The sequence below is a fragment of the Thunnus thynnus genome, chromosome 14 (genome assembly GCF_963924715.1).
Source record: "Thunnus thynnus chromosome 14, fThuThy2.1, whole genome shotgun sequence".
In the NCBI taxonomy this organism is placed as follows: domain Eukaryota; kingdom Metazoa; phylum Chordata; class Actinopteri; order Scombriformes; family Scombridae; genus Thunnus; species Thunnus thynnus.
The window spans coordinates 4,515,005-4,531,096 of NC_089530.1; the positions used below are offsets into that span (position 1 = coordinate 4,515,005).

Here is a 16,092-nt window from a genome sequence, read left to right on the forward strand (position 1 = left end):
TATTCAATAGTCAACTCTCCGTTTGAAGTGAGTTACAAGCAATGAATATTTTCATAGACACGTGTAAAAGATAGAACATAATATTTATAATATGGGGGAGACGGCATTTGCAGGTAGAAAATATCAAGGGGTTGGGGTGGGGGGCACACACATACTCACACACAAACACTTGAGATAACTTGACACACACAGTGGAGATAAGCGACAAGTTCCATTATACTTTCATTTTTTTTATTAATTGTTTTTCGATAAAGGGACAAAATGGGTGTGTGAACAGGATTATGCAGACATCTGCCAGAAAACACAGACAGTGGTTTTCCCAATACAACTGAACAGGGACCCCAAACAAGTACAACAGAAATTAAAGAGCTAGGTTTGTCCAATGACCATTGGCCACATTACAAAAGAAAAAAAAATCAAAATTATATTATAACCAAAAATATAAAATAAAATAAAAAGAAACCAAAAATAAGGATCCATTCCATGTCTCTGTTTTGAACAGATCATATAGGTAATAATAAATAGTAACTCCCATAGTAAAAGATAAAGTTCAAGTTCAAGTTACAACAAACAGCTCTCAGAACAGGAATAGAAAAGGCTGATAACAAAATATTCCGCATTGCCATTTACAAAAAAGTCTCAACTCAAGCAGGCTTCTCCACGTCCCCCGGGTCATTTTTAAATATGCTTTGCATATGAAAGTATACCCAATCTAAATATAAAGCACCATTTAGTATTTGGCAATGAAAAAAAAACTGCAAAACATTTAATTTCTTTTTAAATGTATTTATTTTGACGCTTTTTTCGTAATCCATGTACTGCATATGAAGTTTTTTTTCTTTTTTTTTCCTCTCTTCTTGATGTTGGAATGTAGTCAGGTGGGAGGGGTGAGAGAGACAGAAGCACACAACAGAACAGGCCGACGTCAGCTTGCATTACTGCATACAAGAATGGCAGCAGGAGGGGGGGAGGGAGGTCCGAACCAAAAACCAAAGAAGATATGTACAACCACCTCTGTGGACAGGAAACAGAGCGGCGGCCATCTGATGGCCCGCGACGCCTCCCAATGCCACATACTTTAGCTGCTTTTTTATGGGGTTTTTCCTTTTATTTCTTTAAACATACAAATAATTCGCACTATATTATCCTGCCAAATTAAAAAAATATACCGTGGCAGCTTGGGATTTTTTTTCCACTACCAAAAAAAGGTATGGTAAATACCTTTAGAGAGAACAAGCAACAGTTAAAAATACGAGCCTCAATATAAATACTATAGTGCCTACTCTAAGTGAACATTGAATTCAAATACAATTCTAGAAATACAGAAAAAGTAGACCATAAATGTGTTTAAGCATAGGAATCGACATGAGTGTGCATTTTCCTATATTTTAAGTTCTTTATTATATATTCATATATAATCTTAATCCTTTCCCCAATGCAAATTGTATTTCAACCTGAAGAGCTGTGAAGAGCCAAGGCAAAATAAAAGACAAAACCATCACAGATTTTTTTTTTGTTTGCTTTTTTCTTCTTTTTTTATCATTTCATATATACTGTGATCGGAGTCTTGAACACCACCAAGACGCTGAGGAAAAGAGAAACGACAACAAAACTTAACAGTTTCCCTTAAAAGATAGTGAAGTGTTATTTGCAAAAACGTTTATTTTCATATCTATAATTAAAGGAAGATTAATACAAAAACAGATTCTCGCAGTGTGAGCAACAAGATTTGAGTGTCTGTCGTCCTGCTGGCAAGGTCTATAGATTGCCCAGGTGTAGATGACGACAATGATACAATACAGCTCCTTAAAAACCATGTGGATGTTTGGCGCTGCTGTGGCCAATGGGACCAGCATCCATATTGTGACCATGTAGGAGCGCTGGTTATTTATGTAAATCACATCAAACCTTTTAATTTACAGACCTTGCCAACAGGGTGAATTTTCAGCCCAGGCTAAGCACTGGGGTTTCTAGGGGTAACAAATTGACAAATGGTCAAAGGTAAAATGGCAAGGGTACAGAGGTCAAGGGTCATGAGGCTGGAGTTGCTGGCAACAGATTATGTGTCTCATCTTTTACTGCTTTTTAACAATGGGACCCTCGTCATCTGACAGCATTTCAATGGTTTCCCCTTCAGCGTAAACTTGTAAACTGGGAAAATTGAAACAGTGCACTTCATGTCCTATAAATGACAATCTAGCTTTTAGACTCAACCCAGGTACCAACATTGCATCAGTGTGGGACAATGCAAGAGAGATGTCGGTACTTACTCTCAGGCAGAGTGACAAGTGCTATACTATGAAAAGCTTGAATGAAACTCAAGAAGGAAAAAAAACCTCTCCTTTTGGGTTAAAAAGCAACAGCAAACAAAAAATGTGCCCTGCATTAGCCTATGCTGATACTGATTAAAATGATCGCATTTCACTCTTTTCAAGAGCCCTGGAGTACAGATATATATTTTTGCAATTCTTTCTTTTTGCTGCAATTCATAGTTAATGGCCCAGTTTTGATACTAGAATATGTAAAGTGAAAGAGATTGCCTCTGATCCCCATAACATGTACGTAGCTTCCAGTTCTGTGTAACTTCCAGCTTGTAGTTATTTCAATGCTCTCAAATAAAGTTAGCCTCATTTGGAGCTCATATATTACTTTATGCATTGTTCCACACACTGACATATTGAAGCAGCGTTGTAGGTTTGTGCTAACGCAGATACATGACACTTCTCAGCCATGTGCCGTATCCCTCAAGTTCAGGATTGTACATTACAGATTACCTTTATCTCAAAAGTACCTCCTTACCGGAAACAAAACTACAAATAATTCAGATATACACAATACTGCTTGTACCATGCTTGCCATGAAATCCACATATTAAAGATAGCCTATTGAACATGTAATAGGTAGTTAAATGGTCTTTCTGATCTTTCACATGAGTTGTCACAGTCCATTTGAGCAGTCAGGTGCTTGATGCAAGGACCTTTCCTGGGTGGCTTAAACCTTCTAGCTTTATCTAGTGTGACCCCAAACTTATACCAGATAAGATTATGGCCAATGCAGTGTTGAGATATCAAAGGCACTCTTTCTTATTCTACCAAATGATAGTACAAATTGAATTCCTAGCACACCCTTGTCTTTTTGAAAGAAATTTGAAGGCCGTCATTACTTTCAGTTTAGTCATCAAGCCAATGCATGATTTTCTTTTCTTTTTTTTTTTTTAACCCTGTGTGAACATGGCGTCTTTTAGAAAGATCAGGATAAGTGCATTTCCAGGGTTGTCAGAAGAGGGTCAAGTCAAAGACTGTTCATTTTCCATGTTACAACACAAAACTGTACATGATATGTGTCACAGAATGTATGCAGCATGGATGTATCTTTCTTGTCTTTTCTCTTTTTGAAGAATAAAAAGAAAAAACAGAACAAGAGAAAAACAGCAACACATTACTCAACAACTAACCAACCAGGGACAAGTTCTTTTCTTTTTTTTGATTAGCAAAAACATACTATGCATGCTGACTAATTCTTAAAAATGGAAAAGGAAAACTCAAAAAAGAAAATAGTACACAACATGTAAATTATTGCACAAGAGAAAGGCTCGAAGTTTTGCGTCAATGCAAGAGTATTGCCCCGATACAGATCATGCATTCAATGGGTAATGGAAACGGGGTGTGCTGGTGCAGAGCACATGGTCTTAAGCTTCCACCAGATTGGCGAAAGTGGAGTGTTGGGGTTGGGGCAAATCTACAAGGGGCTGGGAATAAACAGGGGACTAATGGCGGACATAGCTGCGGGGAAAAGGTCCCATAGTTCGGCCTTCTACTCTGACTTTATTTCGGTACTCAAAGGACGGTCACTGTGCCATTTTTTCATGTGTTTCTCCAAGGTGCTGTAGACACTGAAGGGCATCTGACAAATTTCACACTTGTACACGTCTTTGCCCACCTGACCGTGGGTCTTCATGTGGCGAGTAAGTTTGGAGCTCTGAGCACAAGCATAATTGCACAGCTCACACTTGTATGGTCTCTCCCCTGTGTGGCTGCGCCGGTGCACTGTCAGGTTACTGCAGTTCTTGAACACCTTGCCACAATACTCACAAGTATCACTCCTGCGGCCATCCTTGGAGTTGGGCCGCCCAGGGCCCCCAAGGTGTGGTGTGCTGCCGCCACTTCCTGTTCCACTGCGGCCCGACATCCCCCCGTCCAGTTCCCCCGGTGGGGTCGAGAAACGCAGACTGCCGTTCTCTGAAGAATGCTCAGACGAAGAGGCGAAGGGCGATTGTCTGGAATCCCCAAAGTTCAGAAAAGGGTCCTTGAGTTGTCGGGAGGCGGCATAGCCAGCCAGCCACTGGGAGTAGACGTTCTCCGTATTAGGGATTGTGGGAGTGGGCACGTCAAATTCCTTTTCCAGCTTGATGCGTTTGGAGAAAGGACTAAGTGGACTGGGGCTACCCAGAAGTAGTTTCTTAGAGAGGCCGACAGAGGCAGATTCATTAGGGGATGCTCCCCGCCCGTTGACTGTCGAGACAGAGCCCTCCTCTCCACGATCTGTTTCCAGCACTGAGTCCCCATCACACATCTCGCGATTGTGGTGATGGTCTCGGTTGAGGTGATGGTGCAAGTGGTTCTCCTGGGCCATTGCATTCCGTTTGTGCGCGTTGAGGGCTTCACTGAAGTGCTGCATGCTAGCGGCCAGACCCATCCCCTGCATCACCTCAGGCAGTGAACGGGGGATGGGCCCTTCATCAGCCACTCCTCCCAATCGACTTCCGATACCTCCGTTGTTTTCATGCTGACGTGCTGCTTCAAGGTTCAAGCCAAAGTGGTAGCTGCTGTTGTTTCTTCTGGCTGCCCTCTCTCCATTCTGCTCTTCCTCCTCCTCTCCCTCTTCTTCCTCCTCCTCCTCCTCTTCTTCCTCCTCCTCTTCCTCTTCCTCTTCCTCCTCTTCCTCCTCCTCCTCTTCCCCATTCTCACGTAGCATGCGGTTGTTCACACTTTTCAGCTTGGCCACCACTGACTTCAGAGCATTGCTTGCGCTGCCCAAGGGCTCACTGGTGCCAGGCTCTGGAGAGGAGGCTGTTGAGAGTCCATCTTCTGACTTGCCTGTGTTTGGCGAGGAGGATTTGTGCATGTGTGTCTTCATGTGGCGCTTCAGTTTACTAGCCTGTGTACAGGCATGATCACATAGGTGACATTTGTACGGCTTCTCTCCTGTGTGGCTGCGCCGGTGCACTATTAGATTACTCTGAAACTTGAAAGCCTTGCCACAAAACTCACAACACTTTGATTTCAGGGGGGTGGTTGAGGAGGGTGTTGCCCCTGCAGAGGGGAGAGGGGTAGTAGGAGTGGTTTGAGAGCCCACAGGTGACTGCATGGAGCCTGGAAGAGGGGGTGGGGTAGCAAGGTATGGAGGCTTGCTGCCCCCTGCACCTCCTGTGCCTCCGCTTCCTCCTCCTGTCTGGAATGGCTGGAGCAAGCGCTGCATGGGGCTGGGCCGGCTGGGGGATAGCGGGGGAGTGGACCCTGAGGTGTTGCCCGCCAGCTCCCGTAGCCGCCGTGAGAAGTCCATTGTAGGAGGGGGGTCCAGGGGCAGAGGAGGATTGAGGCGCAGCACCCTGTCAAAGGCACTCGGGTGGTGGGCTGCCAGCGCCAGCTCCTCTGGGCTCAGGTGGTGGGGGTCCAGGTGGTTCCTTGGAGGGGGGCTGAATAGGGGTGGCGTGGGAGGGAAACGCTGATGATGTCCCCCACCAACAGCGCCAACAACGCCAAGTCCACCCCCTGCTCCGACGCTGTCCCTTCCACCTGAGCCCGAGCCAGGGATGCGGAGGAGGTTGAAGGGGCTTGCATCGGGAGGCAGATGGAGGCCGTGAAGGGGAGGCTGAGAAGGGCAGTCTGCACCTCCACCCAGGGAGGAAGGCCCACCCATGCGTGGGGTGAGAGGGCTGCCATGTTCACTTTCTAGGTAGATACGAAAGCCATGGGTGTTCTGGGCATGCTGCAGCAAGAACCAGGCACTGCCGTACGACTGCTTACATGTAGTGCAGGTATAGGTTGTTGGCTCCTCCTTACCTGTAAGACACAGAAGAATGAATTGAGTTAGATGGTATTATAACTGATATGTCCAGTTAAACATCATCCAGATTATGTTATACATGACTGTATGAATCATCCAATAATAGAGCATATTTAATTGTAAAGACTGATTTAATCTAAACATTACTATTTTCAATAAAAGAAAAAAGGATTTTCAAGTGTTTCAAATTCATTTGGAAACATTAATACAGTCATTGTACATAAACAGTACTGTGTACAGAATGAAATTCATGAAGGACAACTCTGTTCAACTTGGCTGAACCAATCTTTTATTTGAACCTAAGGCCTAACTGTTACAGCTTTTAAGAGTGGTCGGCACATGGTGTTGAGGGCTTTGCAAATACAACAGTAGCTCTTATTGAGGTCATGCCCCACATGAGTAGCATGTGAGAAGTAGTGTGTGTGTGTGTGTGTGTGTGTGTGTGTGTGTGTGCATTTGTTCTTCTCCCAGACTGCTCTGGGACATAATTTCTCCCTTTAGACTGACTGTGAGTCCTCCATTGTCAGCAAGAGAACAAAGAAACAGGGCTATCCCGGCGGACTACCACTTCCCACTGATCTGCCAAAACAGAGGTTTGCTGACAAACACACATACACACACAGGGGCACACAGGAGAGGCAACTGGGGGAAAAAATCCTTTAGACCTTTAAATTAGTGCTTCCTTATTTCTGTAGCAACGGTATAATTACTTTTAAAAATATATATCTGATCTGAACTCTGACAAAATCTCTAGATTTAACTCAATCGGTAAAATAGTCAGGAATGAACAACAATAGCAACAAAATAATCAAAAGAAGGATTAAAAAGAAGAATACTCATATTTAGTAATGTTTCTTAACATCATATGTCTGATCCATAGAAGTATACACGCTGAATTCTAGATTCACATTTTCTTATGTCCTTTTCATTCTCCCACCGATGCTGATCAACCCACAGACAAATGCACAAACACAGACTCACACAGACGGTACAGAACACGCCGGCTGCCTGAAGAAAGTAAAACAGTAGGAAAGTAAAAACATTTAGGCTCCAACTGGTGAGGAAAAACAACCTCTTCAGTCCACCTCAAAGCTTCTTCTCTCAGTGAGTCACTTTGAGATGGCGACAAGAGGAACATTTAAAACAATAATTGCCTTTGAATGGCCTCGGCAATGATGGCCTGTGGTGGGACCCGCAATGCATGTGTAATCTCATTAGGGGACCAAACGGATGGCCATCAGCTCGTTTACAAGATTAGATGACAAACAAACCCCCATCGCTGCCATTCAGAGCCTTCTATTTAGCACAGTGCAATGTGGGTGCAAGCAGAGATACACATTCATACACTAACACATAAATGGATATCTACAATTAAACATACTAGAAAACAAACAGTATAGACATTCACGTCACATTTCAGGCATTTAGCTATATATACTATACTAGGGTCAAAGGTTAAGACCTACAAAAAGGTAAGAGTTGAGAAAAGTATGTGCAACCTGCTGAGAAAGAATTTTAACAGAGCCTGAATGAAGAAGTTATTGCACATAAACCTTAAACTCTACAGCATAAAAACTACCAGGAGAGCTGAAATACTGACAAAATGCCCTGACACCATAGAAATAAATTCATGTACCTTTGACTGACACCAAATGTGATAATGTTTCCTTTAACCAAAATTAATGAAGTTTGTAGCAAATGTGTAAAACCTTTAACTCTAACCTTTCAAATTCTGGTTAAGGCTGATATGTCCAAATCCACATTTTATGTGTGGCTAGAAATACAGTTATTTATGGAAAAACAACCATGACAATTATATCAGCATCCAAAAATGTCAAAAGTTACGAAACATAATAGATTGAAACATGCTGTGATATTGCAATATCGCAAAAGCAGAATAAATAAATAAATAGGTGTCATTTGAGGGGTCATAATATTGATGCTAATTATCTTAGATGATTTTTTTGGATAAAAAGCTATTTTGCTGTAATGTGTCATGAACAATAAATTAGAAAACATCCCATTAATATGTAAACAGGTATGGTGGGTTGTAAAAAAAATACCCAAAGAATTGGGATGTATTACCTGCTAATTACTGGCAGAACGAATGACAAATTAACAGTGATACTAAAAGGATGTCACGGTTTACATGAAAGCTTTTATATATCACCACACAGCAATTTACTTCTAATAGCCAGAAAGAGAGTCAGGTTGTAGTGAAAAAAAACTGTTTCAACACATGTCTGCAAAGGGGAAATATGTGGATGTGTTTGTGAATGTGTCTTTGTATGGCTGAAAGAGATGTAATTTCTCTAATGCTGAGGGATTTCTAAACATACATAAACAAATTAGTGTTAGAGTTAAGGTTCTATTTACAGGGATGATACTGAACATTGAAAAACCAGCACGTCTTCGTAAACGTGAATGTGTTTAAGTGTGTAGACAGTGGTCCTGTCTGTCTGTGCGGTTCAGTGTTTGGCGAAAGATGTCTCTGTCTCACTACCTCTCTTTCCGCACACACAAACACACACTTATCCCACATGACCAACAGTTTGGAAAGGCTGCTAAATTATGGATCATTAAAATCGGCACAAATTACCACTAATTGTGGCCACCTGCATCGGATCTAACCTGTGAATATCATTTGCATTATTAGGACTAGGGAGGCTCTGTTTTATTTATGCATCTTTTTTCATCTGGTTGATCCACTCGACTCCTGGACACTGACAGTGTTAACAACACCACTGCACTTTTTCCACTTTGGTTGAATCAGGAGATGTGACATGTCCAGAAAAATGCATAAATGACTCAAGTGATTCATCCATGAGAATGGATGTATTGAACGTTGAATGGGGGCCACTGAGGGGGCCCATATTTTTTGCCCCTAATATATCAATACTGCGGATTGATGAATCTTGAATCTTGGCTTGTGTAGTGGTCTAGATTGGTCACAGCACAATGATAAGACAAAGTAAAAGACGGATTTGTTTGGGGGGTTTTTTCCAGATAAAGATGTAGGCACAATATTGAGCAAAACAAGAGCAAGGCAAAAATAGTGTATCTCTTAAGCTAATACGCTCCTTTTTGACTCGTAGCTCAGACTTGTCTGTGCGCTGATTGAAACTGTAAGGTTAATGGATTTTAGAGTAGGCGACCGCTCCACTCTGTCTCTCTGTAATATACTCCCATCAGCCACTTCATTAGGCAAACTCTCCACCACTCCGAGGTAGAAAAATGAAGTGAGAAAGCGGAATGGAGAAAGAGAGATGAAGACAGATAGAGTCAGAGAGGGGAAAGACAGAGATGAGATAGAAGTAATCCCTCTGGTTTAAGTTTAGATAGAGGTGACAAATACCTGCTACAACTTTTAAGCTTGGACACTTGGTATGGATGGAGGAAGAGGAAGGGGGAAGGAGGGAGGGAAGATGGAGGTAAATAATAGAATCCGGTTCTTTACTTGGGCTAACTGTCAGAGCTCTACAGCCGCTACTGAGACTCCAGAGAACACACACTCGCGCAGTTTCAGAAATGTCCTAACACTCAGTACCAGCCATGCTACAGTGACAAGCACAGGCATTAAGCCCTATTAAGCCAAGGGCATTGCCTGGACACTTATGTGGTGCGAGATGGAAGAGGGAGGCAGTAAGGCAGCTTGGCTCATGTTTCACAGGTCCTGTGTGTGTGTGTGTGTGTGGGAGAGAGAGAGAGAGAGAGAGAGAGAGAGAGAGAGAGAGAGAGAGTTTGTGTGTGGCAACTTCCTTTGGCTCTATCCATCCCTCTCCAAAGGAAGTGTAACACTCTGATCCAAAGGCAGTCCAAGGAGCTGAAATAATGCCAGTGCACCAAACTGAAGAGACATACTGTGCATCTAGAAAAAGGGGATTCATTCACAAGAAGCATCAAACATGCACATTTTTAAATGCATCAAATGGTGGAAAGACTTTTTCTTTATTTCTTGATGTTCTTATATCAACTGTGTTGTGATGCTTTTCTTCCTCTCTAATTTGCAATCATAGTGAAAATTCCATTGGAATTGTGGATTTAGTTAATTAGCACCTTTAACTTGTCAAGCTAACTAGTGGTTCAATAGTGAGAGACGCCAGAATAGAGGTTAAAGAGTAGAAATGTACTCCCTACACTGCAGTTGCAAAGTGCAAATACCTCAACACATTAAAATCCCCTTCCTAATGTGTGCTATTACACAGACTGTGTACACCTCAAAAATCATGTTTATGCTTAAAAGGTTCAATGATAAGATGTTCTTCTTCTTTTTTACATTGTTGGAAAGGGTTCTCCTATGATTCTCCTATTTTCTGCATTCAAGCAGCTACAAACATCCTAGAAGATCAGTGAGGGTTCCTTAACCATCAGCATCTACATCTGCATATACGTCTATGCTGGCTACACAATTGTGCTGACTGGCCATGCCATTGTGACTTTTACTGTACATGTGTGAAACATATCAACGTTCGTAATAAAGTATTGACAGAATTGCGCGCGTGTCTAAATATCAGGGCTCTTAGTGGTTACACATGGGAAACTTAAGAGTGCACATTTCAGACAGCCAGCAACACATTTACATTTTTAAATTCTCTTTAATGAATCCACCACAGAACATCAGTCTGCATAGCTGTCTGTTCTTCAGCCAGTCATTCTGTCTTGTAAATTAGCTGGATTGCCACCATTAAATCCCTCTCAGACCAGCTGGGAAACAAAACTGGTTGCCAGTTCTTGGCCACCAGCTATGACAGACCTACCACTATCTTACTGGCCCTTTTATGAATTTAATCCATCTCTACATATTCAATTTCTTCTTCTTTCATCAGCCATCCCTTAAAATATTTTCCCTTCATGACTTTCCGCCCTCTGTTGCACTGTCCTCCTTTTTTATCCCCGTATTTCTCTCTTTTCTTTCCCATCCACATTGAGCTACAATAAGGGACTGTCTCCTTTACTGCCCTCCCTCCCCCTCTCCTCCCCCATCCTTTCCCCCTCTCTTTCCACCCATCGGTGGCTCTCCGGTGGTGTCCTTGGCTGGGTCCACCTCTGGGTGAGATGATAGTAATTGAGGTAATGGAACATCGCTGAAACAGGATTAGGTACGCATACTGGGAGTGAGGGACAATGTCCCTTAATACAATTTGGGATTTCTATCTGAGCCTCAGGCTTTCAGGATCTGCTGCTTATATTTACATCTGGGCATCACCGCTCACCCCCGATCACCCCCTGCTCTACCTTAAAGGGATACCTGGACGTTTCATGAGAATTTTAGTGTGGCATGTATAGAATGTCTGGAGGGATATGTTAATTGATTGCCACGTCATTTTTTCTTACTAAAACAGCATTACAGTTTTAGAAATGTCCATCTGCATTGCTGAAGTCTGCTTGAGCAAGAAACTGAATTTTTGCACGCTTTGGTGCAGTTTCTCTGTGCATTAACCTGACCTCTGACCTCTAAAAGGACAAAAGGTAAGTGAGCTGGCAGTACTCATAAAATCCAGTGAGGAATGACAGTTTTAAGGTAAAGAACATATGCATGCTTTGTCAAAAAACAAAATGATTCCACTGAAATTGCCATAATATTGTATTTTTTGTGATAAATTCTATTCTTGTATCTTTCCTCCCTCTCTTTAACTCTCCGTTTTTCATAATCCATATGTGTTTTCAGTGACACATATAACTGCTTACTGACCAACCCTCATATACTCATATCTCACTGCTCCCACTATACATTTGTACTGTCACTGATACACTGACCCACTTAAATCAAGGCTCTTTCATGTCTCTGAGAGCAAACCATACCAGAGTAAATGATTTTCAAATGGTTTCTGCAGGACACAACATCATCGACTCCAGCCTTCCTCCCTGCTCCCCACCGTCCTCCCTTCATCATCACCCACGAAAGTGCAACAGTTGCGGCTTCCTGGTTCGGGCAGTAAAACAGTCTGTTTTACTGCCCGAAAGCACTTAACCATATCATTGTTGTCATGTGAAAATCTTGTTGCCCTAATTATGTCTCTTTTCATGTTTTAATTTCAGAACTGCATGTTCTTGTTGACCCTTGGGCATATCTGCGAAACCATTTCAAAACCCTGCTGGTTAAACTCAAAAACGCATTGTGGTCAAGTTCAAAGCAAGTTTCTTACGAAATCCAGGAGAACAACAAAAATAAGAACATTCATGCATACTTGAGTGGCATCCTATTAAATTGTCACAAAATTCCCGTAACTGCTATATTGGTCTCATACACTGTCATACCAATGCACTGGGTTCACTTCTGAAGAAACTCACACTGAGGTCCAAGAGAAGGGATCTGCACTATTCTCCTCTCCCCCAATTATTTTTCCCTCTACTGAAACTGGACTGCGAACAATTGGAATGCAAACAGTGGCAGCTGGTGTCCTGTCCGCTCACTGAGGGGAGCGACGCAGTCAAATAACAACATGACTGCAATTGCTCAAAAAGGCGGCGCTCTGCTTGGAAGGAAATAAGACTCTATTACTGACTATGAGTCGCCGGTTAGATCAAAGCAACTTCCCAAAACACTGCAGTTAGAAGAAAAGCATGCAAAGAATGGATGTGTAATCATAAAAGGGGGTTGACAGACGAAAGAAACTATCTTACATTATATGAATAAGGAGTAGGGATTAGTCCTGCTTGTCCTGCAGTCACAGTCCTGAACTGTTTGTTGAGCTTCCTTCAAGAGGCAACCACTCTATGTGTTTGACAAATGAAGATACTTCATATCTACATCCAGAGCATTTTCAGTGGTGTGTATATCTGCTGGCTGGGGAGGCCTTTGACATTGTGCAGTCGTTCACTCTCGGTGGTGTTATTGCATGACATTATCAAGGAACCATAGAGGCCTCAGTATTCTTAAAATGAAGCTTGTTGGAACTTCTAATAGCAGCAATTTTTGCAACTATCCTATAGCCTTGCCTATTTTCCACATCCCATTTTGAACCTCTCGCTCTTTTTTTAAAAAAAAAATTAAATTCTTCTACCTTTTGTGGTACAAAACAGCATAATTTGAACCACAACAGCATAAATGCTTATGATTGTGCAATTCATTGCATCAAGAACTACAAAAACACACCAAAGACACAGAGGTCTTGAAGAGAAATTGGGGAGGCAGTAGGATGCAGTCAGATGAGTCTATAGTGTTATATGGCAGCTATGAGAAGAGGTCAGACAACCTGGTCATACAAACTATACTGAATCCCTAAGGTACAACATGTGCAGACTAATATTTTATGGCCTCTCTGGGCTATTAGAGGACGACTAACTACCTAGAGAGAATCACTGAGAATCACAAACATCTTACTTCTGAGTTCTGAGTATCTCTGTATACATAATTATAACATTATCCAGGCACAAGTGTGATCCATTAACACTAATATTCTGGTTATTATTATTGTGGTTTTTGGAGTATTTTGTTTAACTTATTGTCTGGTTTCTGATTTCTTGGACACTGCTTCCTTTATCACTCTTTTTATCATTTACATCGATTGAAGCTAAGAGTCACTTTATCCTTCATCGATCATTATCATCATTAACTGCTGTATGACTTGAGTAAATAAGCTAGAATAGGGCGTTAAATGAGTATCTACTGGATCCAACTAACACATATTTCAATATGGATAAAGACTTATATTTTTAAAATCATTACATGCTTAAACACAATAGAAAAACCTGATCATAACTGGGATACTAGCATGCATGTAAACATACTGATTGGAAACTGCAAGGCCCCAGTGTATCTGAGAATGTCTTGATGTGTTTAATACAGAACCAATGGAGTGACAGCTATTCTTTGCAACAAAGGTCTACAAAGTACAGACCAAAACTCTGGAAACTTAACAAAACCATCTTTTTATCTTCAAAAGAAAACAGTTCAATCAACGCCAAAGTTGTCAGATTCATAAATATTGAACATCAAGGTGAAAAATAAAAACTACTGTCACTGGTCAAAACCCGTAAAAGCTGGACTTAAAATAGCGATAAACAACTTTTTCACATAGACGCCTCCAGGCCTGACAGTAATAATGTGGTATTTTTATGGAAGAAAGAACTATGAATGCATTTGAATAACCAAAAACAGCAATGGATTATTGAGCCTGTCTGATTACATGCTGTGTGTGCATGGATGTGCACGAGAATGTGTGTATCTGTGTGGTCCCGCTGAACAGCCATACACTCTCGGCTGATGAGCAAAAATATCAATACCGTCTGTCCCTGAGTGTGTGAGTATGTGTGTGTGGGGATATATCAATACCTTCTGTCTCTGTGTTTGGAACTCCTGCTGTGCTACAGACTGTGCTATCTGCAATTCTCTCGCTAGTACACACACACACACACACACACACACACACATACTACTCATGTGTGTGTGTGTCCATCCGTCCGCCCATTATAGCCGCCATGTGACAAAGTTTCCTCTTCTTTTTATTTGTCGCACACACACAAACACACACACTCTATCACACACACAAACACACACACACAGTAAAGTCTCGTAAAGGCTGTTCTAATGACACAGCCAGGGCCCTTAAACTGTGTTTATAAATGTAATTAAACGGACCGGCCTTTGTAGAAGCATCCAAGCGCACTGTAGCTGTGATCCAGTGTGTGCGCATGTGTGTGCGAGTGAGTGTGTGTGTGTCCATTTGGAAGGCCGGTACTCATGATGGCAGGGACAGCCTCCACTTAACCCTAAACCACCATGGTGAAATTACAGAGCATCCAAATTACAGCACTTATGTGAGCAGAGAGAGAGAGAGAGAGGGGTTTGAAAGAGGGAACTTGGTCCTAACACACACACACACACACACACACACACACACACACGATATTCAATGACTCAGCTTGTGGACTTCCACTTCAATGTAGAAACTTACTTTCAACTCCTAATCTGTTGCAGATTGGTGACCTTCATCAGAGTTTATGTGGTCATTTCAGGTTGGTTTTGAAGTTATTGTCGCTGCACGCAGACATTTGATTGATTGCTTACATGCTGAATAACATTGCATGTCTCAGTTCTCCAGGTGTTCACTCCGATGACCGGTGTATCATTTTTAGACATAAATACATGGATTTCATGAAGATACAGTAAATAATGTATCCTGATAAGCAGATGTGAAGACTGACATTGGTCCACTCATCTGTGTCAATGAGGCCACTGTGTGACGCAGCAGGAATACCACAATTACATACTTGCATGCACACACTCCTGGTAGATTACTTCACATGAATGGGCTAATTCTTCTATTTACTTTGTGATTATCGCGTCACTTCCCACAGTTGTAAAATGCTTCCTCTTATTATTATAAATTACTGTGTATCTGATATGCCTTCAAACTCAAGGATTTATCACTAAAACCAGCCTTCCTGAGTCGTATTTCATCATCTCACCAGTACCTGAAGCAACCACGTTTTTTTTAACTCAGTACTGTTTTCAATCTGAATGCCTGGTTAATTTAGGATCTGGTTCAGTCAGTGTTGGATGTGTCCAGTATGTGAACTGTATCTTCAAGCTGAGATGAATATATGGAATAATGAATCAGTAAAAGTGAGCAAATCAGTAGCTTTTAGCATTGGTGCTTGGATCACCGGTGATTGAGCATGAAATCCACAGAGACAGTCATGATGCTTTGGGAACTTTGCTGCAGACAGGTGACACTTGAGCATTTGAACCAGTAACAGACAGAAAGTAATCAGACTGAAAGCAACACCATTATATCACCGCTTATGATAATAGTGGAATGGCTTAAGATAGTGAAAATGAGTGAAAATCTTTGTGCTGAACTGAATGAAATCAGCAAAGTGATTTGTAATTTCCACCAATATAGTGTGTTTAACTGATTTCAATGAGAAATTCTGAGTGATCTTTTATTTCAGAACTTTGAGAAGTGGGGAGTTTTAGTGTCCAGCAGTCTAAATGCTGAATGAAATAATAGAGTACAAGTGAAGATTTGTAATTATGAGGATGTTTCTGGCTCAAAATAATTAAATTTAAATCCGCTACTG

General features: G+C 41.7%; 1 protein-coding gene across 2 annotated transcripts in view; it reads right to left on the bottom strand.

Annotated features, from left to right (window-relative positions):
* Positions 1–214: 214 nt before the first annotated feature.
* bcl11aa (BCL11 transcription factor A a) overlaps positions 215–16,092 on the bottom strand; it is a 53,065-nt gene continuing 37,187 nt past the window's right edge. For both annotated transcript variants that reach the window (XM_067609367.1, XM_067609366.1), the window contains exon 3: positions 215–6,062. In XM_067609367.1, the coding sequence (XP_067465468.1) occupies positions 3,814–6,062 (2,249 nt within the window). In that variant the 3' untranslated portion in view covers positions 215–3,813. The remainder of the gene's footprint in view (positions 6,063–16,092) is intronic.